The sequence below is a fragment of the Centruroides sculpturatus genome, unplaced genomic scaffold (genome assembly GCF_000671375.1).
Source record: "Centruroides sculpturatus isolate CEXI.00-Female unplaced genomic scaffold, Cexi_2.0 scaffold1180, whole genome shotgun sequence".
Taxonomy (NCBI): Eukaryota; Metazoa; Arthropoda; class Arachnida; order Scorpiones; family Buthidae; genus Centruroides; species Centruroides sculpturatus.
Window position 1 is genome coordinate 86,459 of NW_019385360.1, and position 26,391 is coordinate 112,849.

The 26,391-nt window shown below is 31.3% G+C and overlaps 1 protein-coding gene across 2 annotated transcripts in view; it reads left to right on the forward strand.

Moving 5' to 3' along the window:
- Positions 1 to 26,391, forward strand: part of LOC111638104 (WSCD family member AAEL009094-like) — a 44,502-nt gene that overhangs the window by 13,558 nt on the left and 4,553 nt on the right. The window contains exon 2 of one of the 2 annotated variants that reach the window (XM_023383745.1): positions 12,066 to 12,752. In XM_023383745.1, coding sequence (XP_023239513.1) covers positions 12,338 to 12,752 — 415 coding nt within the window. In that variant the 5' untranslated portion in view covers positions 12,066 to 12,337. Of the gene's footprint in view, positions 1 to 11,493; positions 12,753 to 26,391 lie in introns of those variants that run through there. The other variant, XM_023383746.1, reaches the window with a different exon arrangement.

Genomic DNA, 26,391 nt, shown 5'->3' on the forward strand with positions numbered 1-26,391 from the left:
CGTCATTAATTTCTGCCTCAGACATGATGATTTTTTTTACGTAGATGTGGCAGTGCGGAGGTAGTTATCCTTAAATGATGCGTTGTGCGCGCAGTTCAGCACGTGGGGAAAGGACAAAGAACGATGGCACGTAAAGGCACGTGGCGAGGAAACAAAGGATGGCACGTGGCGCGAGAACAAAGAAGGGTAGCACGTGGTGTACTATACCTTTTCGTTGAGAAAAGTCGACCGTCGACGAAAAATTATCCGTGGTTACACGTTTCGAAGGTCTAGCTGTATGAGTTGGCAGTTCCAAAAAAGGATGAAAGTCCAACGTTGTATCCGATGCGAATGGATGGAATTTTCATGTCGCACGATAGAGTCCTTCGTCGGGTAGAGGCACCATAAAACATATATCACGTTCGGGTCACCAGTTTGTGTGAAATTAATCATTGCAAACCAGGCCACATACAATAAAAGATTAACATTTATTCTATATATGAATTATGGCGCGACTGTACAGGTTAAAACACAGAACGATACTGATTCTCATAAAGTTTATACGGTGAGAGTAAATCCCATGCAGAGTGGCTAAAGGCAGCCACCTGCGCCCGCAATAACTAGCTAATCATTGAATGCAGTACCTCCTCACTTCACAGAGCCCCCACCTTAGTGAATAAGGCCGTTCTCTGTGCCGTGAGGATAGAAGAAACTAATAGAAATTTAACAGTGGTTATTGGCCTCGTCACACAAGCCGGAAAGGCAGGGGAGTCAGTGGCCACAAGACTGAAGTAAACAGTATCCTATCCCGCTGAACAGGTGACAGGGGAATCATTGGATAGCAAGGAACAGGGCAGGAAATGCCACATACAAAAAACTAAAGCCTGTACAGGAGAAGGCACAGGAGACAGAAAGTTCAAAAGGGAAGTGGAGGTCCAAACACACTGGGCTGGAGTCCACCCCCAAAAGAAGCAAACAAGGAACTTAAAAGCTAGCCTATGCTAACTTACATGCTAACGTGCACTTAAGAGAGTAGATCGTTGAGAGTTGGGCTACCGTCCTTCCAGGTCCAGAGGATCTGGTTGGGGGTATCCCATAGAGCATTAAAGTTGGCCCGTGTTAGAGACTGAAAATCCGAGAGGAGCTTACGAGCTAAAGCCTCGCGGATTTTGATACGGAAAAGGCGGTGGGCGGTGTATTTGTGTTCAAATACCCTCCTACACCTGGCCAGCCACATCTCGTGTTTAGCCATGTGGATAAGGAGACTAATCACGTAGGGAGATGCGGTGCCTTTGCTAAAAAGGACGTGGAGAACTACGTTCTCTCTTGACAGAAAGGGTAGTCCTAGGAGGGGGGTAATCCAGCCCCAAATTTTCCTAGCTACCCTACAGAAATAAAAGAGATGTGCTGCCGTTTCGGGCGAAGAGTTGCACATGGGACAGTTTTCACTCATAACGTAAACTCCGATAGACCGGAGTTTGACTCTGGTGGAGAGTGCATTATGCAACAACCTCCACTGGAGTTCGACGCAGTGTTCGGGAATAAGCCCATCAAAACATCTGCGCCAAACAGTGGCCCAGTCAATAGAGGCCTGAGTGATCAATGGACAGATCGAGACAGAGGTGTCGGGCCTAAGGTGGCGATAAATTTCGCAAGCCTTAGTTTTTGCAGAAGGGATGTTCCCAGATTGGGAGAGACTGAGAAGGTGCGTGCACCATACTTTCGCAAAGGGTGGTGGAACCAACACTTTGGGCATAAGATTTACCTTGTAATTAGGTAACAGAAGCTTAAGGCGATACCCAAGAAAGAAGCTGTACAGCTTACTTACCGGGTGATCGCGGGCAGTAAGGGCTAGGACAAGCTGCCTAATTTGGGCAGCAGCAGAGAAGAGGGAGGGCTCAAACATAGCCCAGCCACCGTTTGTTCTAGTATTATACATAATATTACGACTAACCCATTCTGGCTTGTTGCCCCAAACAAAACGGAAAAGGAGTCTATTAATATGCCTAAAGCCTGCGTCCAGGCCGAAAACAGAGGCATAGTACACACAAATACTAAACATAATGTTTTTGTAGACAGCTATCCTACTTGGAAAGTAGAGATAGCTTCCCGTCCAAATGGAAATTTTGTCCCCAATTTTAACTTTAATCTCCTTTAGGTTATGTTTGGCCGAGTCGGCGCCAAAGTATATACCTAGAATCTTAACCCTATCGCTCACAGGGATGTCAGCGAAGGGTACAGGGAGAGAGATGGAACCAACAAGGGGCAGAAAAGAAGATTTCCCCTTGTTTATGACAGCTCCAGAGGCCTGACAGTACCTGTCGAAGTGGCCAAAAATTCTGGAGATAGCCCAGTTGTCCTTCACAAAAAAAGTGACATCATCCGCATGGCCCACGAACTTGTAGTAGTCCGTCTTGTAGTACCCAGGCATAGGGTAGCCTGAGATACTGAAGTCCCTTTGTATCTCACCCAAAAGGGTATTGATACTAAGGGAGAAGAGAAACATAGAAAGAGGACATCCCTGTCTGACACCCTTCCCAAGCGGAAAGGGGTCTGAGAGATGGCCATTGATACTAATGCGGCAATGAGCCTTGTGATACATAATTTTGATAGCCAAAAGTACCTCGTCAGGTACACAGAACGATACTACATGCGTCTGCAAGGTCCAAATCCAACAAGGAATGTGTGTGTCATAGGTCAGGTTTGTCCAGTTCAGGGGTTCCCCCTTGTGGCGACTTCGGGATTTATCACCAAAGTGGTCGCCACAGATATATTCAGTGGTGTGAAGTGCAAAATAAGAATCACAAAGATACGTTAACAAATAATAATATCTTTATCTCTCGTGAAGTATAAGTTCTTTGGAATACCAGCTCTTCTCAGTCCCAGAATACAAGTTTATAATATATTCCATACAAAAGTTGAGAGAATGAGTAATTATTAACACTACTCTCGTGACACCAATAATTACCAAATATTTCTACAACAAATATAACCCGAACTATAACTAAACGCTTACAACTAACTAAATCTAGGGAAGAGGAAAATCAGTAGTCGAAAAAGGACAATAGAAGTAAGAATAGGTGAAAGTGGGTATCCAATTGTCGATGGTTATTTTAGGGGTGATGAAAATTCCAAATCGTTTTCTTTCTTTGGATAATGGATAAATTCTAGTTCTCACCAAATTCACTTCGATGGTGGTTGGGAGTCTCTATGATTTCTCTTTACCGAATTTTCCTTTCGTCTCTATTCGCTGCCAAAAACGAACTAGAGAGCATTCTTCTTATGTCTAATCTGTTCGACGTCCCAGCAAAGAATGAACGTTGTTCCCTTAACTTAGCCCTCAGAGCTTCCTTTATCTCTTTTGTTCAAAAGATTAGTCATCACTACCCAAGAAGAAAGAGAAAGGGCTGAGAAAGAATTTTCTGGAAGGAACAGACAATAGAAGAAGAAAGGAAACTATACAAAAATTAAAATAAAATGTATATAAAACATGGCGTACAGCCACAGTGGCATATTCAATGGTATATATCTTGTACATGACTCGGAAAACATGTGCAGAACGGTTATAACCGAAAAACTCGGCATTTGTGTTGTGTAAAGGCAACGAGATAGACCACTAAGAGCGCTGTAATCATGGTCACAGCCACACTATGTAATATATTTTAGCTCGTTGGTTATGAACGTAATCTCGAGCGGATGGCGTATCTGCTGGCTATCTGCTGGAGCTCGCTTGCGTAATCAAAGAGATTAGTATCAACCTTAGGGGAAAGAATGAACATTATATCAAAGAGATATACTGTACTGCTTATGGTAGATATTTTCCAAAATCTTTCCGCTTTGGGAGGGCAGAAAGATATCTTCATGTCCATTGTAGATTCGGTCAGGTCGGAGATTTTTGTTTATTCTTTCTTCACTATGGAACCATCAGTGACCATAACTCTACAGTCCATCAAACTCACAATGGAGCAGGCAGGTGGTCAGGGATGAAACCTGACAGCTATGACAGCCCACAATCGAAAAATTTCTTGTTTTTAGACAGCTCAGATTCGATTCCTGGTCTCCTAGAGCAGCAGCGTGTTATAAATAACACTAGTATTTGCATTATTGTTGGTTGTTAAAACAGAAATTTACTATCAGACTCAAATACGAACACTCACGACGTTAGTCAACTTATTTGTAATTAAATAGTACGGATATTGACTATCGTCGATGTTGATGTCAAGGTGCATTACGTGAAAATCGACAAAACTCCGAAGAATGTCGGAGAGTTTTATAATGATAATGATTTTAATGCACAATTCATTTCTCTACGTTTCTTCGAACAACAATAAATCGATATACACGATGAACGAAGTGGTATTTATTGTCTCTTGATGAATTTTAAACCACCAATGATGTGAGAGACGACTTTCAAACTAATGCTTAAACTAATGCCATACTAAATACTATATAATTTATAATTTTTATCGGAAATCAAAATAAATTATATATATATATATTTTCATGCATTAATCTGATCGTAACTTAATAACCGACGGAAAATTCTAGAGATGATCTCAAAGCATACTCCAGAAATTCATTTTGTAATTGGTGTTGTAAGACTTATGCAAATGCCAAGTACCAGAACAAGACAACACGTTGATTGAAGGCATTTTTGTTGTTTGCCAACTACGCCTCCTTGACTAAAAATAAAATGGCGGACATGTATCCAATTTTCTTCAAAGATGATAAACACATAATCAGGAGAATTATACATTATCAAAATGTATTCTTTGCTTTACTTAATTTTCACAAGAAATATTTTACTTTTTTTTTTTAAATTCCCTTTATCGTAAAAACAGACGAATCTGTGAATTCAGCAATATACCTTCTCCTTTTTATCACATTTAACTTTAGATAATTATAAGTGTATTTTTTTCAAAATTCTTGCACAGATTCAATTACTTGTTTGACTTGACTTTGCTACTTTTGTTCTTTGATTTATTTGTCTAGACATGTTTTTCAAAATTTTTAAAGTTATTAAGAAGTAAACAAAGAGTAAATAACTGAGAATAGGGAATTAGTTATAGCTACTCGTTTATGTTATACCCAATTCCTAAAGTAAAAACCAGCAGATAAAAACCACTGAACACTGGTAGTTGGTCGTGGATTCGAGCCTCTCTATCGAGCTGTTTACGTAGAGTTTTCCGGATTTTCTTCATCTTAATAATATTTAAATAGGGATCAGTTTTCCATAAAAACCCACGTGTTGCATTGCCGTAACCGAATAAACAAACCAACCACTATAGGTAAAGATATACCACAAAATTCAAACAGTTGACCTCGGACTAACAGGCAGGACGCTTGGAGTTTCCCGGATTTTTATCACGTGTCTAACACTTGCCAGTCTCCTAAAGAAAACTCTCCCAGGTGACACCCCTTTGGCAGATTGCCCGTGTTTTACATCAAATCAAACCAAAATTGGCTAATATTTTTGTATTCTTTTAGCCAAGTGGGTACTAAAACAGTGAAAACTAAAATCATTTGCATAGCCATCATGGATATAGCCAGGCCCACAACAGAGCACCCAGCTGAAAGAGAGTAAAGAAACCCACCGTATTCGGGTCAATCCACTCACGAAAATACCCGAGCTGATGCAACCACTTAGTTTCCGGTTATGCAACTATAATACGAACTTAATGCTGCAAGACCATTCGCAGGACTAGTCCGTACCACGTGACATCCTCTAGCAAATAGTATGGCTCGAGATTAAGAGAATTCAAACCCGGGTCCTTCAGGGCGAAATTATAGCGTTTATAGAGAAGTTAATGAATGAGAATCGCATTTATTTATAACAAAATCATTTCGAAAAGAAATGTTCCCGAAGAAACGACCGCCGTTTACAGTTGGCCGTTGTTTGGAGGTTATTTTATATGAATTTAAAAAAAGTTTCCGAATAAAACGGGCTGCCGTTTAGAGGTTGCTTGGAGGTTATTTTGTATGCATTTCATGAGAAAAGTTCTCAATAAAAATGGCCGCCGTTGAGAGGTGGTCGTTATTACAGGTTCGGCTGTAATAATTTAAAATTTTTATGCAATTTATTTAAATAATTATTCCTTACTTTTAAGGCATGGGAACTAAATTAGGAGCTTAAAACGAAATATTTTCTAATTGCTTTCATTCACGAAGTACTGATCTTTAGCAAAATGGAGCATGCAATGTATTGAATGACTGCAATGAGTCTATAAGTCTCTCAAGTGACATTAAAGAGTGAAAGAGACTTTGTGAAACAAACCAAGCGTGCGAAAATCCAAGAATGAAAATAGTGAAAGAGATCATTGAGTGATGCAGTTCCATTACACCTCACACTATTAAAGATTTATCCATGTCTGTATTTCCTTTATATTCTGTAAGACAGAACAGTAAATTCCGAGTAGAATGGCAATTAACTAATGTAAATAACATCGAATAGAATGACTTATACATTTGTTTGATATATAAATAAGCTTTCTTCGTTTGTTTTTGCATCGTCAAATCGATCGATCAGCGAATAAAACGAGATTTAATCATGTTTACAACCTTCTCTTACCCCGTTTTAACGTCGGAGACGTAAATCCAGACCACTTTCTACTGTCTCCTAGTAAAAAAATTGCGTCAAAAAAAGAAAAACGCGTGTATATATATATATAGAAATTCCTATCTTTAAAAAGAAATGAGAAAAGGTTACAGACTAAACTTTTCGAATTTCGTGACAATGTAGAGAAAAAGTGGAGAGTATAAGTCACTTGATATGTCGAAATCAGAAAAGCATGAACCAAGAATTGCTCTTTCCTTTTTTCATTTATAAGACACAGACGTGTGCACCTTTCAGGAATGTTTCATGCAACGTCAACTATTGCCGCGTATCTTCTCGAATTGGTTGCTCAATTCTCTCCTCTGAGGTTTCTAAACTTAGACATTCTATAATTTATCACGTAGCCTATCACTTGAATTTCTCTACAATTCTAAAGAACGGTTTGCTCTACATCTTTATCCAATTAAAAGCAATTTTTTTTAAAAACACAATCTTAATGCGAACTCATCTACCGCAATAAAATGGAGTCATATCGTGATTATCCTTTATAAACTTCTCTCCAGCTGAGAAAATAATCAAGATATATTATTTTTAAAATGAGAAAAATATCGAAAAAGTAGATAAAATCAACTCTATAGTAGTAGAAAAAGAAGAAGAAAATATAATAAAATGATAAATTATAGATGTGGAGGAGCAATAATAATTTAATATAGCAACCTAGAAGATGGTAGCTGTGTGTTGAAAAGAGAGACGAAAAAAATAATATTGCGATACATTAGTCTAACGATAAAAAAGAAGAAACAAACAATATATCACATATATAATGATTTATGGTATATAAATATATAAAAATTGAATTATATATAAATATGGTACAAGTGGGATCATGGATATGTTAGTCCATACGTCAAGACTGATCATTCTAAATATTTACTAAAATATCAATGTAAATATCCCAAGACAGCCAATAAAATATAGTGTTAGAGACAAGAAAATGTCATATTTTTAATCTTATATATATATTTAATATTTTATTCTAAGTGAATTCTTGTGATAGAATGGAAGCAAATTGAATATTTACACAGCACCAAGCTATTGAAATTATACAAAAGCCAATTTCAATATTATAATACGGTGAAAATTAACTTAACTATAGAATATGTACATTTTAATTAAGATATACAGCCTTATACCATGCTGTAAAGTAATTAGTTGTACGTGTAAACGTCTTAATTAACGAGGTAAACGAGGATATATCAGGGTATACATCTTCACGTTATTATCTGCCAGAGACAGGGTATGATTTATTTTATTAAATCTTTCTTATTTATTCATACGAGAACACTTCATACTTTTCATAAATCCATATAAATTAAGAAATAGATGATGTATGTATATAAATACATACCCTAAGAGTGAGTTATAATGCATTATACTTATGCAAATTTCCTTTTTTGAAAGACATATTGCATTGGTTATACATTACAGAAATTACTCCATTCATTATTTCGAGACATTATATTTTATATTGCTATATCTTCTGACCAACAGACTATCTAAATTTAAATTTTCCACATCCATATCTTCTCTTTCTTCCTTCTTATTTTTTTTTCCTTTAAAAAAATCGTTCCACTTCATCATTTATTATTAATGGAATGTTCTCTTTAACTCGATTATGATACAGTATATACACATTCATATTTTTGTGTAAGAGTTATAAAATAATAAAAACTACGGTTATGCAACTATAATACGAACTTAATGCTGCAAGACCATTCGCAGGACTAGTCCGTACCACGTGACATCCTCTAGCAAATAGTATGGCTCGAGATTAAGTGAATTCAAACCCGGGTCCTTCAGGGCGAAATTATAGCGTTTATAGAGAAGTTAATGAATGAGAATCGCATTTATTTATAACAAAATCATTTCGAAAAGAAATGTTCCCGAAGAAACGACCGCCGTTTACAGTTGGCCGTTGTTTGGAGGTTATTTTATATGAATTTAAAAAAAGTTTCCGAATAAAACGGGCTGCCGTTTAGAGGTTGCTTGGAGGTTATTTTGTATGCATTTCATGAGAAAAGTTCTCAATAAAAATGGCCGCCGTTGAGAGGTGGTCGTTATTACAGGTTCGGCTGTAATAATTTAAAATTTTTATGCAATTTATTTAAATAATTATTCCTTACTTTTAAGGCATGGGAACTAAATTAGGAGCTTAAAACGAAATATTTTCTAATTGCTTTCATTCACGAAGTACTGATCTTTAGCAAAATGGAGCATGCAATGTATTGAATGACTGCAATGAGTCTATAAGTCTCTCAAGTGACATTAAAGAGTGAAAGAGACTTTGTGAAACAAACCAAGCGTGCGAAAATCCAAGAATGAAAATAGTGAAAGAGATCATTGAGTGATGCAGTTCCATTACACCTCACACTATTAAAGATTTATCCATGTCTGTATTTCCTTTATATTCTGTAAGACAGAACAGTAAATTCCGAGTAGAATGGCAATTAACTAATGTAAATAACATCGAATAGAATGACTTATACATTTGTTTGATATATAAATAAGCTTTCTTCGTTTGTTTTTGCATCGTCAAATCGATCGATCAGCGAATAAAACGAGATTTAATCATGTTTACAACCTTCTCTTACCCCGTTTTAACGTCGGAGACGTAAATCCAGACCACTTTCTACTGTCTCCTAGTAAAAAAATTGCGTCAAAAAAAGAAAAACGCGTGTATATATATATATAGAAATTCCTATCTTTAAAAAGAAATGAGAAAAGGTTACAGACTAAACTTTTCGAATTTCGTGACAATGTAGAGAAAAAGTGGAGAGTATAAGTCACTTGATATGTCGAAATCAGAAAAGCATGAACCAAGAATTGCTCTTTCCTTTTTTCATTTATAAGACACAGACGTGTGCACCTTTCAAGAATGTTTCATGCAACGTCAACTATTGCCGCGTATCTTCTCGAATTGGTTGCTCAATTCTCTCCTCTGAGGTTTCTAAACTTAGACATTCTATAATTTATCACGTAGCCTATCACTTGAATTTCTCTACAATTCTAAAGAACGGTTTGCTCTACATCTTTATCCAATTAAAAACAATTTTTTTTAAAAACACAATCTTAATGCGAACTCATCTACCGCAATAAAATGGAGTCATATCGTGATTATCCTTTATAAACTTCTCTCCAGCTGAGAAAATAATCAAGATATATTATTTTTAAAATGAGAAAAATATCGAAAAAGTAGATAAAATCAACTCTATAGTAGTAGAAAAAGAAGAAGAAAATATAATAAAATGATAAATTATAGATGTGGAGGAGCAATAATAATTTAATATAGCAACCTAGAAGATGGTAGCTGTGTGTTGAAAAGAGAGACGAAAAAAATAATATTGCGATACATTAGTCTAACGATAAAAAAGAAGAAACAAACAATATATCACATATATAATGATTTATGGTATATAAATATATAAAAATTGAATTATATATAAATATGGTACAAGTGGGATCATGGATATGTTAGTCCATACGTCAAGACTGATCATTCTAAATATTTACTAAAATATCAATGTAAATATCCCAAGACAGCCAATAAAATATAGTGTTAGAGACAAGAAAATGTCATATTTTTAATCTTATATATATATTTAATATTTTATTCTAAGTGAATTCTTGTGATAGAATGGAAGCAAATTGAATATTTACACAGCACCAAGCTATTGAAATTATACAAAAGCCAATTTCAATATTATAATACGGTGAAAATTAACTTAACTATAGAATATGTACATTTTAATTAAGATATACAGCCTTATACCATGCTGTAAAGTAATTAGTTGTACGTGTAAACGTCTTAATTAACGAGGTAAACGAGGATATATCAGGGTATACATCTTCACGTTATTATCTGCCAGAGACAGGGTATGATTTATTTTATTAAATCTTTCTTATTTATTCATACGAGAACACTTCATACTTTTCATAAATCCATATAAATTAAGAAATAGATGATGTATGTATATAAATACATACCCTAAGAGTGAGTTATAATGCATTATACTTATGCAAATTTCCTTTTTTGAAAGACATATTGCATTGGTTATACATTACAGAAATTACTCCATTCATTATTTCGAGACATTATATTTTATATTGCTATATCTTCTGACCAACAGACTATCTAAATTTAAATTTTCCACATCCATATCTTCTCTTTCTTCCTTCTTATTTTTTTTTCCTTTAAAAAAATCGTTCCACTTCATCATTTATTATTAATGGAATGTTCTCTTTAACTCGATTATGATACAGTATATACACATTCATATTTTTGTGTAAGAGTTATAAAATAATAAAAACTACAAGAAAAAATATAATATATATATATTTTAAATTAAAATTATATACATTATACTTTAATAATTAACCAATCTATTAAAGTTTTTATATGAAAAGTCTGATGGTCTATTCATTTTATATATACTTATAAATAAAATTAAGGTTCCTTGTACGTAAAGTAACGTAAGATAAAATCGTTAAAAGGCCCTAAAGGAGTGGAAAGGCCTTATTTCTCGATTTATCGTATTGTTTTTTTTATAATTAAAAGTTTTATTATATAAATTGTGGTCTTAGTTGCTATACAGATCAGGGATACAGCTCCAGTTTCCCTTCCCTCTCGTAGGCCCTGATGGATAAAATATTATAATTTTCGAGAATTTTTATGAGATAAAAAAAAACTAATAAAAATGCAAATAAAATAACAAAAGTAGGTTGATTTTTTCAATAACAGATGACGTTAAAAGTTAAATGAATTTTAAAGAATTAATTAACACACGTTCTCTCAGATATTTTTTTTTGTGTATTTACTATGAAAATTTATAAGGAAATCATTTTATTTGTTTATTTTTTAAATTTTTAACCTTATTAAAAATAAATTGTCTTAGGAGCAATGAATCTTTTAGTAAATTTGCTATTTTTCTCGATCTTAGTAAACGATGGCAAACATTATTATTTCGTAAGAAAGGACATTCTGACAATCTTTTTGCATTGATCTCGAGTTTCTGTCAACGCCAGATGTTATTATAATGAAGCTTAAGCAATGATTTGTTCTGTGATTGATGAATCATCAAAACCAGAAAGAATTTTTCGGGGGGAGAGGAGAGAGAGAGAGAGAAAAAAAAAAGCGAATACCTTTCACCTTATTCGATGTTCGTTAACGTGTCACACCCAAAAATTTACCACTTTATATTCAGATATATCATTAAATTCCTGGTCAATCTCATTAACCTCACTATTATTAAACTGTCTACCATCTAATATTTTTTATAATATTCTCTAGATAAAGTAGAATTTAAAATTATATTAGCTAAAACGATCAATTCCTCTAACCATACACGCGTACGATTCTATAGAAAGAGAGAAGAAGAAGAAAAATAAAATAAAACTACGACGTTATCTTAATTAAAATTATCTTTATCTTTTTTTTTGTATAAAATAACAAATATGTTTTCTTTATTTAAATAAGGTAAACGACGTAGAGTTATGAAGAAAATTCGAAATTCGTGTGGCATTCGTCATCGTTAATGACGGGGAAGCGGCCCCTGTAAAGCATTGTTCACTGCTATAACAGAAGTCCCGCAGGAAAGCCGAACTCGTCTCCTCTCCCAAATGTCAACCTTGGCGCGCTCGCTTCTAATCACGTGACGAGCAGCTGCGGATGGGAATGCTGGATGTACAATGTATCGATCCGTCGGTCTGTAGAACTTAGGAACGGATGCGTTCAAGACAGAATCAGGGATGGGGGGAGAGCGTACACTTCTCGATAGAAGGACGAACAGAACCAAGAACTTTCGACGTGTGGCATGCTGTATGATAGCCACGGTACTTTCGTCATATTTAATATTATTTGTGGTAGTGGTATCGAGGCAATTGGATCATAACGCCGAACAGGAACTGCAGAGATCGGCACAGGCAGCATACCTGGGAAAAACAGGCAAAACAGACAGCAATCTACTCGACAGGCAACCGGATAGAAAGGCCATTGTGGCCAGAATGTTAGCCTCCGGTGGGCTGGTACCACTGACGTCACGTCGTGCCGTTAAAGTGTGCAGTAAAGCTAAATTTCGTGTACCACCTGGACCTTTAGTAGCCTTAGCTTCCTTTCCCGGATCCGGTAATACCTGGTTGAGGTTCTTAATCCAACAAGCTTCAGGTAAGTAGTTAAGCACGTGTTTTATCATCCTCTTTTTTTTCTATCCCGGATCGTTATTTTCTATAATTGAAACACCTAAAATTCTTTTTTTTTCTTTCTATACGAATAAAGTAAGGAGAGAAACCTAAATTTTTCCCTATACGAATCGAGTAAGGGAAGAAACCTTTGAAAGTTGATCGTAACGAAGGTTAAATTTTGAATTTAAATGAATTTCGTCGGTTATTAACCAATCAGCAAACGTTAATGAATAGATTAAAAGCTAGAGATAACGTTCTAAGCGTTGCTAGAAGCGAGAAACCAAACCAAGTTACTTCGTGTATCTCCTTTATTAGTTTAATGGCAAATGTTTAAAATCCAATTAAAAAAAAAATCGGATAAAGTGTTGTCTTCTTCGTTTCAAATATACATTTTAGCATTGGATAGACGTTTTATTATCGTTTTTTTTAAGTAAAAAAACATTTAAAAAATTGGCCAAATCTGGCCAATTTTTATTCTAGACGAAAGCGTGTCAGCTGTTAAACTTTTTTTACTCCGGAATAAAAATAAAAATTAGGCCAAACGGGACTTGTGTTGCTGTAGAAGAAAGCAAATAATCAAAATATCCGACCTAATTTAATAAAAGAATTAAATATAAAACGTTAAAAATGAATATTATACACGCTCCCAATTCAATTTTCCATAACTTCATCCCCAATTTAAATATAATAAAAAATTAAACATAAGATGCGATTTTATTACCTTTAATGTAAGCTTATTTCTGGAGATAATTTAGAAAAATTCCATGTTTTAGTCAAATATATAAGAGAGGAGAAGAGGAAAACTCTCTCTCCTTTCTGTGATACTCTTACACTAGCTCATCATCATAGTTTACTCATAGACCAGAGGACCAATGGCTTCTATACAATGAATAGATCTCATGTAAAGTATTGGCTTCCTGAAAGGATATAAGGCTTACAGCATCATTTTCTTGGAGTGTCTTTTGTGTGTTAGTTATTAGCATGTCATCCAATAGGCTGAGCTGTATAAAAATTGTATATATATATGTGTGTGTGCATAAATATAGCAACTTAATATTGTAATGTACAAACATAATTATAGAATACGATTTCCTATGATATTTTTCGTACGAAATTTAAAAAAAATATATAGTTTATATAAAAGAATAATTATAAAAATTATATTTTTAACCCAATTTTATAAGGAACTTTCGTAGATATAGCTGTGAAAATCATATTTATTTTATTATTTTTATAATTGAAACAATAGTGAATTAATTTTAATGATTTCTCTATTGTTTCAAATTAGTAAATACAAACATCCTTTCAGTTTGATTTTCATCTTTTCAGATGAAACTTTCCAATTAATGGGAACGAACGTCATTAGTTCTTTGAGAAAACTTCGAAAATTAAAACAACCAACACTAAGTAATGTTTAATTTTCGCATTAGTAGAAATGCCGGCACTCGTTTAATGCCTTGTTTAACTCATGTTATCGCCATTCTAACCTATTCATAAGAGAGTAAGCATTCAAGTTTCCAAAGGAAAAAAAAAAAAAAGCAAAATGGAAATTCCCTAATCATACACCAATAACATGAAAAATTTCCGTATAATTCTTATAATAACTAAAAATATTACAAGTTTAATTGTTTAAAATATTATTTAAACAATAAAATATTAATTAAATAAACAAAAAACAAGCTCTGTAAGTGATTAAAGATGAACATTTTTTAATCGAGTTGCTTGCTCGTTATACTTGGATTTATTAAGTTTTAATGGCTTAAAACTTATATAATTAGTTAAAAATATATATATTTAACCAAATTATAGTTTATAAGACGTAAAAATTTACGTTTTTTTCCTCTGTTTTTTCCATCAAAAATATTCATAAATTCGTGCTATTATCCGCATTATCTTTAGCTAAATAAACCGATTTAAGAGTATAATAATGGGATTTTATTTAAATTTTAAGGTAATTTTATTATTTAATTATTCAGTAATGACGATAATTATATTTAATATGAGAAATTTCAGTGGAATTCTTGGTAGAGGAAGAGAAAAACTACACATATACACTCTCAATCACACGCTCATACCTGTCTATTAATAGCTGCACGAATCAAATTTCAGGATATAAAATAGTAAAAATTAGTTGAATATATTTAAATTTAACTGTAATCTATTCACTTATCAATTAAATTTTTTCTTAGAAATATAATTTATATTTTTAAATCCTACATTTTATCTCGTCTCAGCATCTTCACCTTGTAAAAATCGTTATAATTTCTCCAAAAAGAAGAAGAAAAAAAAGATAAATTAAAATAAATAATTAAATAATTTATAAAAGATTTTAATTATTAAAAATTTAAATAAATAGCGAATTAATTAATTAATTATATTTATAGATTTTCTGTTGACACATTTCTTTGTAAAGCAAATTTAATTTCAAGTTTTAAATGCATTTATGCGGCGAAAGTAATTAAAATTTTAATTATCTTTACTGAAGTTTAATCATAATTAAAATTTTAAAAAAAATAATGATAATTAGTTTTAATATATATAGGCCTATATATTTTTTTAAATGGAAGAAAACAATAAATTATTCTCGGCTTTGAAATTGTTTTTTCCCCCTGTAAATATAGTTGAAAAAAAAAACAATTTCGTTTCGGTCTTAAATCTTTGTTTCATGACAATTTCCACAGTTTCTGTATTGAATTCTATCATTGAGGCTAGAGACTTACCTTTTTTTTTATTCTTTTCTTCCCTTTTTCCCCTCTCTTTATTCTTTTTTTCCCTTTTTTTTTCTTATTTTTTCCCTACAGAACATTGCTATTGACACTGAAGAACAAGCCAACCTTGCTAAATGTTTGCTTTAAAAATGCAGCCAAACTGTTATTTATAGAAATATTTAGGAAAAGAACGCAATTTTTTAAGGGAATTTCTATTCTTTTAGCGAAAAAATTTACAATTTTCTCAGTAAATCGCGCGAAAATATCCCCTTCCGTTATATCTCCCACGTAGCCCGAGTGTGTCTTTCTTATTGAAAAATCAAAATAAAATATTAAATATATATATATTTTATTATTTTCATACATTTTAAGAGGAAATTTTTTTTTATAAAACGTTTTAAAATTAATTTCTTGAGCGTAGGATGTCATCTCTACCACGTCTCCAACATTGAGAGTAACACTTTCTTATTGAAGAAATCGAAATAAATTGTTAAAAAATATAAATTTAGCATTATTTTTTTAATGTTTTTAAGCGTAAAATTTAATATAAAAACGGTTAAAATTAATAAAATCCTCGATTTTAAGACTAAATCCATTGCATTTAATTATACAAGTTGCGCCTTTATAACTCTCCCTTTACTGGGCGAATATATCTTTCCTATTGAAAAAAAAATTAAAATAGAATGTTAAAAAATTATATTTTCTATCATTTTCAATTGAAAATTTTACTATAAACCCTGCTAAAATTAATAAAAATCCCGAAATTTAGTGACATTCAATTTACATACTAAGTAAGTCTCACGTGTATATCTTTCCCTTTACTAGTCGAGTACACCTTTTTTTCTTTGAAAAATAAATAAATAAAACTTTAAAAATCAATATTTTCTATCATTTCCAATCGAAAATTTTACTATAAACCCGCTTAAAACGAATAAAACCCCGATTTTAAGGCGAAATTTAGTGCCATTCATAAGTTACAAACCACGTGTATATCCCTCCCTTACTACCTTTCCCATTGAAAAAAATAGTATAAAAAGCTTAAAAATAAATAAGATTACTATTATTTTTAATTTTTAAGCCATTTTTATTATTAAAAACGTCTTAAAATTAATGAAATCTTTGATCTTTTCATACAAAAAAAAACAAGAAAAATAAACAAGGTTTAACGACTTTATGTTATTAAAAATCACATATTTTTAGTAAGAAGAAGCTTTAAAAAAATAAAAAAAATAAAAAAAATAGAAATTTAGATTGATTTTTAAATATTTTTTTATAAAGGAAATTGCATCGGACATAATTAGAAATTTTTAAAAAGTCAAAAAAAAAAGTAAAAAATTTCTAACTTTTCAGTCGAAAAAAAAGAGGAGAAAACGTTATAGAAAGAAAGAAAAACAATGATAAATGATGTTTTGTTATACTGCAAATAACTGTCACTTGTTTCGGATGGCTACACTTAGAACACAACTTTTCTCTTTTTGTGTGAGTTTAGTAAAGAGAAAAAACTGTCCAACCCCCTTTATACCGCTTTATATATATATATAAAGCGTTATATAGGGGGGTTGTAAAGTTGTCTTCCCTCTAGAGAGATTTAGAAACACATTCACGTGCTGGATTGGAAACCATATTAAACGGGATCTATCACTCAATATAAGGAAAACCCCGATATTGATCGATTTTTCTTTCTTTTTTAAAAAAGAATTCCTACCTTTTGACTACGAAAATCGAAGAATGAGACGTATAAAAGCCAATTTTCATCAATTTACCACGGGAATTTTCTTTTCTTCTTCTTAAAAAACCCCCCAGTATAAAGCATCTCGAACGTGATTTATATTAAATCATCCCTCCTGTGGTTCACTTTTTTTTCTCTCTCTTCTGACGTCGTTAAACTACATTGTGATGTAACACATAGAAATAATAAGAGAATTTAATTGTTTAGACATAAAATAAAAACACTAAAATCTTCATTAGAAACAGCGTTGAACACGTTTTAATATACGTCAACCCTTTGATGTAATGTGACGTTTTCGATGTTATTAAACTTCGATTGTGACGTATATATGACGTAATTGACATATATGGTAGGAAATTTAATTATTTAGTAATAAAATTGATATATTTTTATATAATTAATGTACTATAATCTTAATTAGAAACGTCATTGAATAAGATTTAACGTAAATCATCCGTGGGTGTGATGGAGTTTAATATAGCTAAACTTTAATTATGATGTAAGATATTATATAATTTACGTAAAAATAAGAAATTTTAATTACTTAACGATAAAATAAATACAATTTTATTAAATTTAAGCTAAAATTTTCGATAGAATCAGCCACGAACACGATTTAATATAAGCCACTTCTAGACGTATGGTGACCTTTTAATGTCATTAAACCTTAATTATAACGTGATATATAATGCGATCGACTTAAAAAACGAGCAATTTAATTGTTTAACAATAAAATAAACACAGTTTTGCTTCGTAAAAAGACTAAATTATTCGCTAGAAACAGCTTGAACACGGTTCAATATAAGCTACCCTTAGACGTAAGGTGACATTTTAATGTCATTAAAACATGATTATAATACAATATAATTATAATTAACTTTAAAAATTAAGCAACTTAATTCTTAAACAATAAAATAAACATAACTTTATTAAAATTAAATTAAAAATTTTCGCTAGAAACAGCAAAGAACAGGGTTTAATATAACCCATCTCAAGACGTAAGGTGACATTTTAATGTCATTAAACCTTAATTACAATTTAAAATATTGTATAATTTACTTAAAAAACAAGAAATTTAATTGTCGAATAATAAAATAAACACAAATTTATTAAGTTTAAGCTTAGAATTTTCACTAGAAACAACGAGAAGAAAAGGGAGGAGGGAAAAAGTAACAATTTATGTACTTAAAATATATCAAAATTCAATTAAAATTACGATTTAAACTATTAAGTTTTATAAAATATTTTCGTCTTAAAGATTATTTAAAGGAGTGATAAACTATTTGATAAATTTCCTCCAGAGTTTAACTCTTATCTACCTTTTAAAGAAGCCAAAAAAAAAGGAGAGAAGAGAATTTTCCATGCACTAATTTTCAGAATCGATCCACTCAACAAGAAAGCAAAAGGAGAAAAAAAAAATTAAAAAAATAAAATAAAATATTTAATTATACAATATTAAAAATGAATATTTAATTTTTATTTAAATATAAATAAAGTTTAAAAATGCATTTTTTTTAAATTAGTAATTTAAGTGTTTGTTTAATTTTGTTAAAGAAAATAATACATTAATTTTAATTTCTTACAAATTCATTTTAATCTTAATTATCGTCAATAATAAATTAAATCAATTATATTTTCGTATATTTTTCTATTATAAATTAATTAAGTTTTATCATTTTATGGTGGGGTTAAATACGAATTTCGTCTCCGTTAAATTGCGACTATTTATAATTTATTTTATTTTATTCTTATTTCTCTGAAATTATTTTTATAATACATATTATTCCTTAAAAATTTCTAAGAATTCTATAGAAGTTACATTTAATTTCTTAAAATCCGTTTTAAAATTCTAAAAATTCCTCAAAAGTATAATTTTCTTCCCTATAAATTCCTTAAAATTTCTAAAAATTCCCTACAAAACATAATTTCTTTTCTTAAAATACAACTTCCTTGCTTAACAGTTCCTTAAAGTTTCTAAAATTTCCCTAATTTTCTCCCTTAAAATTTCTAAAATTTCCCTAAGAACATAATTTTCTTCCTTAAAGTTTCTAAAATTTTCCAAGAACATAATTTTCTTCCTTAAATTTCCCCAAGAACATAATTTTCTTCCTTAAAGTTTCTAAAATTTCCCAAGTACATAATTTTCTTCCTTAAATTTCCCAAGAACATAATTTTCTTCCTTAAAGTTTCTAAAATTTCCCTAATTTTCTCCCTTAAAATTTCCCAAGTACATAATTTTCTTCCTTAAAGTTTCTAAAATTTCCCTAATTTTCTCCCTTAAAATTTCCCCAAGAACATAATTTTCTTCCTTAAAATGTTCCTAAGAACATAATTTTCTTCCTTAAAATTTCCCCAAGAACATAATTTTCTTCCTTAAAATTTCTAAAAATTCCCTAAAAGAGCACAACTTCCTTCTTGAAATTTCTCAGAATTCTTCAAGAAAAACCATTATTAAATAACGATTTTANTTTTATCTTAATTAAATTTAACAGTGTTTTATTTATTTATAAAGTATTAATGAAGGAAAATAGGAAAAAAATAAAACTAAGAAAATAGCAAAAAAGTGGGATTTTGTGAAGGAAAATGAAAAGAAAGTGGGATTTTGTGAAGGAAAATAGCAAAAAGGTAGGCTTTGCTGAATAAAAATAACAAAAAAGGAAGATTTAGTAAATAAAAATAGCAAAAAAGTGAAATTTTGTGAAGGAAAATAGCAAAAAAAAAGTGAATTTTTGTGAAGGAAAATAGCAAAAAAGTGAGATTTCGTGAAGGAAAATAGCAAAATGAGTAGGATTTGGTAAATAAAAATAGCAAAAAACGTGCAATATCGTGAAAGGAATTAGCAATAAAGTGAAATTTTGTAAATAAAAAAATAATAATAATAACAAGAAAAATGGAATTTTAGGAAGGAAAATAACAAAAACAAATAAGAAAGATGTAATAATTTTTTTTTCTTTAAATGTAATAATTGAAACAACATTTAATCAAAATATAAATTTAATTCGAACTAATTGTTGTTAAATCTGTCTTTTCTATGATTAATTAATTGAGATATAAACATTTAAATTCGATACAATTTGTAATTTATTTTATAAATCTACAAATGACTATTCCATTGTCACTAATTGGATTTTCTGATGCTAAATCCTTAACTTTTGAAATTTAAATATAAATTAACTATTATAAATGACATTTATATAAAGAATTGTTAATTTTATTCATCTTTTTTTCTATCGCCATTAATCTTTTCTTTTACTATTTACGACTTTTGTAGCGTGTTTTTATGTATTAAAATGTACATAAATTAATTTTTTATGCGGAATTTTTAAAGAAAACTAATTATAAAAAGATGTAACAATTAATTAAACGGTATTTAGCGCTTAATTATTCAAAATAAACGTGTTTAAATGGGCATAAAGTGATAGAAAAAACCTATTAAATATATTTAATTTTTTTTCGAGCTTAATTAATAATAATTAAGGCTAAACCTCTGAACGACGGACACTGACGAAAATGCAAAAAAAAGGCCGCTATTAGAAGGTTATTTAAAAAGTTCCCGAAAAATGGCTGCTATGTAAATGTGACCGTTATTGGGAGGTTATTTTAATACATTTAAGAAAAAAAATTTCCGAAAATGGCCGCTATTTAGAGGTGATAGCAATTGAAAGGTTATTTAAAAAGTTCCCGGCTTGCTGCTATGTGAATGTGGCCGCTATTGCGAGGTTATTTTAATACATTTAAGAAAAAAATTTCCGAAAATGGCCGCTATTTAGTGGTTATTATATATGCATTAGAAAAAAATCTAGAAAAAAACCGGCCGTTATAAACGGGAAGTTATTTTGCATGCATTAAAAATGTTCCTGGAGAAAATGTCCACCAATTAGAGGTTGGAGAAATTCAGTAAACGTGAAAATAAACACGTTGTATCGAATTTACGTATATTTATTGTAGGAGATCAATTTGCTAAAATGATAAATTGCAAATGGTTATGAATGACCCCCCGATTTTGCGCGGTTTATTTAAGTTTATATCTGTGCAATTCATCAATTTATTACAGAGCCAAAAGCCGTATTTAATGCCAGTAACGAGGATAACGGCATTTACTCGCTAATTCTTATAAAATATGAACTAATTTCCCAACTAAATTTGTTAAACATTTTATTAATTAATGTAGTTCTAATGTTAAATTTAATGCCTAACAGCAATTTTCATCGAGTCACACAAACAACTACGAGTTCCGGTTTTGTTTATAAATTATAACAAGGATTAAGTTTAAATATATTCGGGTCGCGAATTTATTCGCGATTTATTGTAATTAAGTGTAAAAAAAAATTTTATCGTGAAATTAGCGTAGAGCCGCGATTTAAAGCGTAACTTAAACGTATATAATCGAGCATAATTAATGTAAATTAATGTGTTGAGAAGTTAGTAAATTCTAAATATAATAGGCTAGATGACATGCAGATAAGGGCCTCGCATTATGAGTGTATTATAGTTTAGGGCCTCGCGTATATCTTGGTGGAGAGGAAGGAACACGTGTGTTCCTCTCCACCAAGCCAGCAGTATATCCAGCCTTGCTCTGTGATGAAACTGAAGTGACGTTGAATCGACTGCAGAGTTAGCACAACACTTGAATAACTTCTGCTTCTCTAAAGTGTTCCAGCTGTTCTGTCATCCCGCGGGAAAAGTAGTAGTAATAGTGGGAGTTGGTAAATTCTAAATATGGCAAAATAGAAGTAATATTAAACTAACTGCATATAGTTATCGAACTAGATGCATACCATCAATGAACTAATCAAATCAGTGAACTAACTGCACACCATTGAACTAATTACACCACTGAACTAACTGCACTCCACTGAACTAATTTCATACTATCATTGAACTAACTGTACACCATTGAACTAACTGCACCACTAAACTAACTGCACACCATTGAACTAATTACACAACTGAACTAACTGCACACCATTGAACTAATTTCATACTATCATTAAACTAACTGCACACCATTGAACTAACTGTACACCATTGAACTAATTACACCATTGAACTAACTGCACCACTAAACTAACTGCACTCCACTGAACTAATTTCATACTATCATTGAACTAACTGCACACCACTGAACTAACTGTACACCATTGAACTAACTGCACATTATTGAACTAATCACATCACTGAACTAATTGCAAACAAACTTAAACTAAACATACAGAACAGCCCAATTTGGCTATCCAAGCGCAGTTATTAGCATTGGGCACGATTCAATGGCACTTCAGTGCACCACCACACAGACAATTATATTTAACTCCGAGCCATTTATTAAAAAGATACGAATTTTTTTTTGGTCCTTTTTTTTTGTTTTTTCTAGTGGATCGATTGGAAAATCTGCACTTAATTTCTCCCAATTTATAAAATTTATTGTCATAAATATTACAATTTAATCATTTTATTTGCTATTTATACAGGGCGATAAGCAGGAATCCTCTCGGATAAAGATTAAATTATGCCCCTAAAAATTGTCAAAGGTAATTTGCCTTTAGAGAATTGTTTAGTTAAATTATTAAAGTGGATCGTAAGCCATCCTTTTCGTATAAATTTCTAATTTATACGAAAGAGATGGCGATCGGAGACGATATCGTAACATTAAAATCAGATAAAGATTAAATATTTAATGTGAAAATCCTGCAATAATTCAGATTTAATTCGTCCAAGCTCCAAACTTGATTATATTTTTTCTTTCCTTCCTCTAAAGGAAAATTTCATTTAAATCTCCACGATAGAGAGAAAAAAATCGCATTAAAATACATTAAACTTGAACTTGAAAGTTGAATTTATAGAATTTTAAATTTTTATTAACTTAAAAATATAAAATATTACATTTAATTAATTAAAATATTACTTCTTAAGCATTAAAAATGATCTTAAATTAAATTAGAACGGAACGAGTTAATTATGATAACAATTGAATTAATTGTAATTTATTGTAATTAAAATTAAACTTTTATAATTATTATTTTTTCTAAATGTGTTTCGTTGGCTTTAAAATAGGATCCTTAAATAATTCAATTAGGATATTTTCCTGTATTTTTAAGTGAAATTTCATGTGAAATGCGCTAGTTTGTTGCAAGAACAGTCGGATAAATTATATTTTTCCTGGTTTTTCCCTTGGATTTTTATGTAAAATGTGCGAATATATATAAAGGATATTTGCAAAATAGGATCCTTAAATAGTTAAATTAAGATATTTTCCTATATTTTCGTGCAAAATTTTACGTTAGATGAGCTAATTTTCAGCATGAAACATTAGACAAATTATATCTCTCCTGTTTGGGCTGCAATTTAAAAAAAAAAAATACCGGAAATCTATAAATTCCCATTGTCTGTCTGACTGTCTGTCTGTCTTTCCTTAATCTCGAGAACTGTGTTAAATAAATGAAATTCGAGACCAGGTTCGAAAAGAATAGGAACGGTTGATCCGAAATAGTAAATACGTTAATTAATACTGTAAAACCTGCTTAAACCGGAATCGCACAGTATCGAAAAATCTTCCGTTTTGAACAGGTTATTTTTGTTTTAAACATAAAAACTGTTCCTATTTAAACATATTTCCGTTTTAAACAGGTTTTTATTTAACATTCTAATGAATTTTCCGAATATTAGAGAATCTCGTTTTGTTAGGGTTCCGTTTTAAACAGGTTTTACCGTAAAACATCCATTTTTTCCCCCCGTTATTCTAACGGAAATTGGAAATATGAATGCGTTAGAAGCATTTGTTTCCCCATTCGAATTTTATTTCTCTGTTTCTGTTCATGCGTTTAATTCTTCTTCAATAAAGGAAAATATAAGACGGCGAAAGAAAAAGAAGAAGAAGAAGAAGAAGATTAAAAAGAAAAAGAAACAAAACAGTATCCAGACAAAATCTACTCGAGGTGTAACTACCCCCTCCGAATAAGATGGAACTGCTGATCAAGTTGTTCATTTCTTCCTGAGGGTTCTTAAGAGAGAATATCCTGCAGCTGTACCATCTCCACTCCAAGAAAGACAAGATTTTTATTTTATTTTTATTCTTTATTTTAAACATTAACAATTTTTAAAGAGTTTAATTGCCAAATTACAAACTTCTGAGTGATTTTGTACCGAAAAATCTATATAAATTATCACACCGAAGTGATTAGAAATGTTGTATTTATTTCTGATAGAAAAAAAAATCATTTTTATTTCCAGGATTTCTGTTATTTTGTTTGGAATTTTTATATATTTAATGAGATAAAGCACGAAACAACAAGATAATAATGTAATTTAATTAGTTAAGGATCGTATATTCGCCCTTATTACATAAAAAAGTCAAAGGAAAACAAGGAAAAAAAGGCAATTTATCCGACGGATCTCGTTGAAAATTTAAGCTTTTAACATAAAAATTTGGCACTAAAATAACCTCATTTAATTATTTAAGGATCATATTTTATACATATTCGCTCATTTAACAATCAAAATTCCCAATAAAAATATAATTATAATTAAAGAAAACAGTTATATAATGTTATATCAATTAATAAATAAGGTAGAAAATAAGGTTTACTACTTTGATTATTTACAGGGGTAGACGTATTTAAATTAATGCAGTTAAGGAGTTAATGTAATTAAATAAAACTCGATATTATTCCCTCGAGCGCTGTATAAATAATAAAATTAGTTAATTAAATCAGTTAAAAGTTATTTTATTTACACGAAAATAATTTGTATAAATTTAGAAATTTTCTAAAAGTTTATTTCGAAGAAGGAAAGAGAATAACGAAGACATTTTATATTCCTTCCTCGCTAAAACCCGTCTAAAACGAAACCTGAATTAAATGGACACCTGAACGGAAAGAATTCTTCGAAACGGGGAGATTTTCCATGTTTTAAAAATCTGTTTAGAACGGACACCCGTAACATGTTTATACAGGTTTTATTGTATAAGAATTCTTTAAAATAATTACAGTCGAACCTCGATTTAACGCCACTCGTTCTCCGAAACTGGCACTAAAACGAACGTGACTCCGATTGATTGAAGGAATAAGGGTAATCGGCAAAAGAGAGGGATTTCTATGGAAAATTGGCTCACGTTTAGTGTTAGTCACGTGAAGAAAACCCAAAAACCAAGTGTCCAACCGGTTGTTCGGGCGCAAACCCGCAAACCAGCCGTGGATTTTTCTGGGTTTTTAGGTTAGTAACACATAATAGGAGACAGTTTCTCATAAAAAGTTCTCCAGAGAGACACACACACATCTCCCGCGAGTTGTGTTGCCGCATACAAACAACAACAATACATTGATGAAGATTTTTCATTTTTGTTTCATCCATGCTTAACTTTTCTGTTCTTTATATTTAGTTCATTGTTCCGGTTTCATTAGTTTTTTTTTCCTTTCCCATTGTTTACGAGCCCCCTTCAATTTTTTTTAATTGTTTCTTTCGCTATCGGACTCCTCTTTTAGTTCTTTCTATTGTCTTCTATTTAATAGATATCGATGTTAACTTATTTTAATGTAGAGGGATGCTAAACATATGTGTTTCGGAATATTTTCATTTAATTTTAAAAGAAAAAGATAAGATACAAGCGGAAGCAACGAACTTCCTCGTTTATCATAACAGCTTACACCAATCTCTTCTGTAATATATATTAGAAGGTACAGTACACATTAACTTATTCTATAATCAAAAACTTTACTTATTTCTTCAATATTTAACTAAAAAGTAATGTAGTCAAACCTCTACATAGCGCAACCCGCGTATAGCGCCAATCACCAATAGCAATTGATATATCTGAATCATCGAATATAAGATTCTGTATTGACTTTCGAACTCCCACATCTCAAATTGTTAATTTAAATAAGTTCTTTTTGGCTTCAATTTTCGAATTGTAGATCTATCTATAAACTGCCGTTAGCATCCATCCGTCTGTCTGTCCGGCCTTCCTTAATCTCGAGAAAGGAGTAAGATAAGCAAAAGTCGAAACCAAATATGGAAAGAATGGAGACAGTATGCACCCCCCCATCGACTATATACGAACTTTCGGTTTAAACAGAAAGTCACGTGTATTCAATTCAAAAATTTTCTCTGATGTTATCGGGAAAAGTATGATTTACAGGGGCAATACACTACTAAAATCGAGAGCGTATACAGTCGACCCCCTATAACACTGT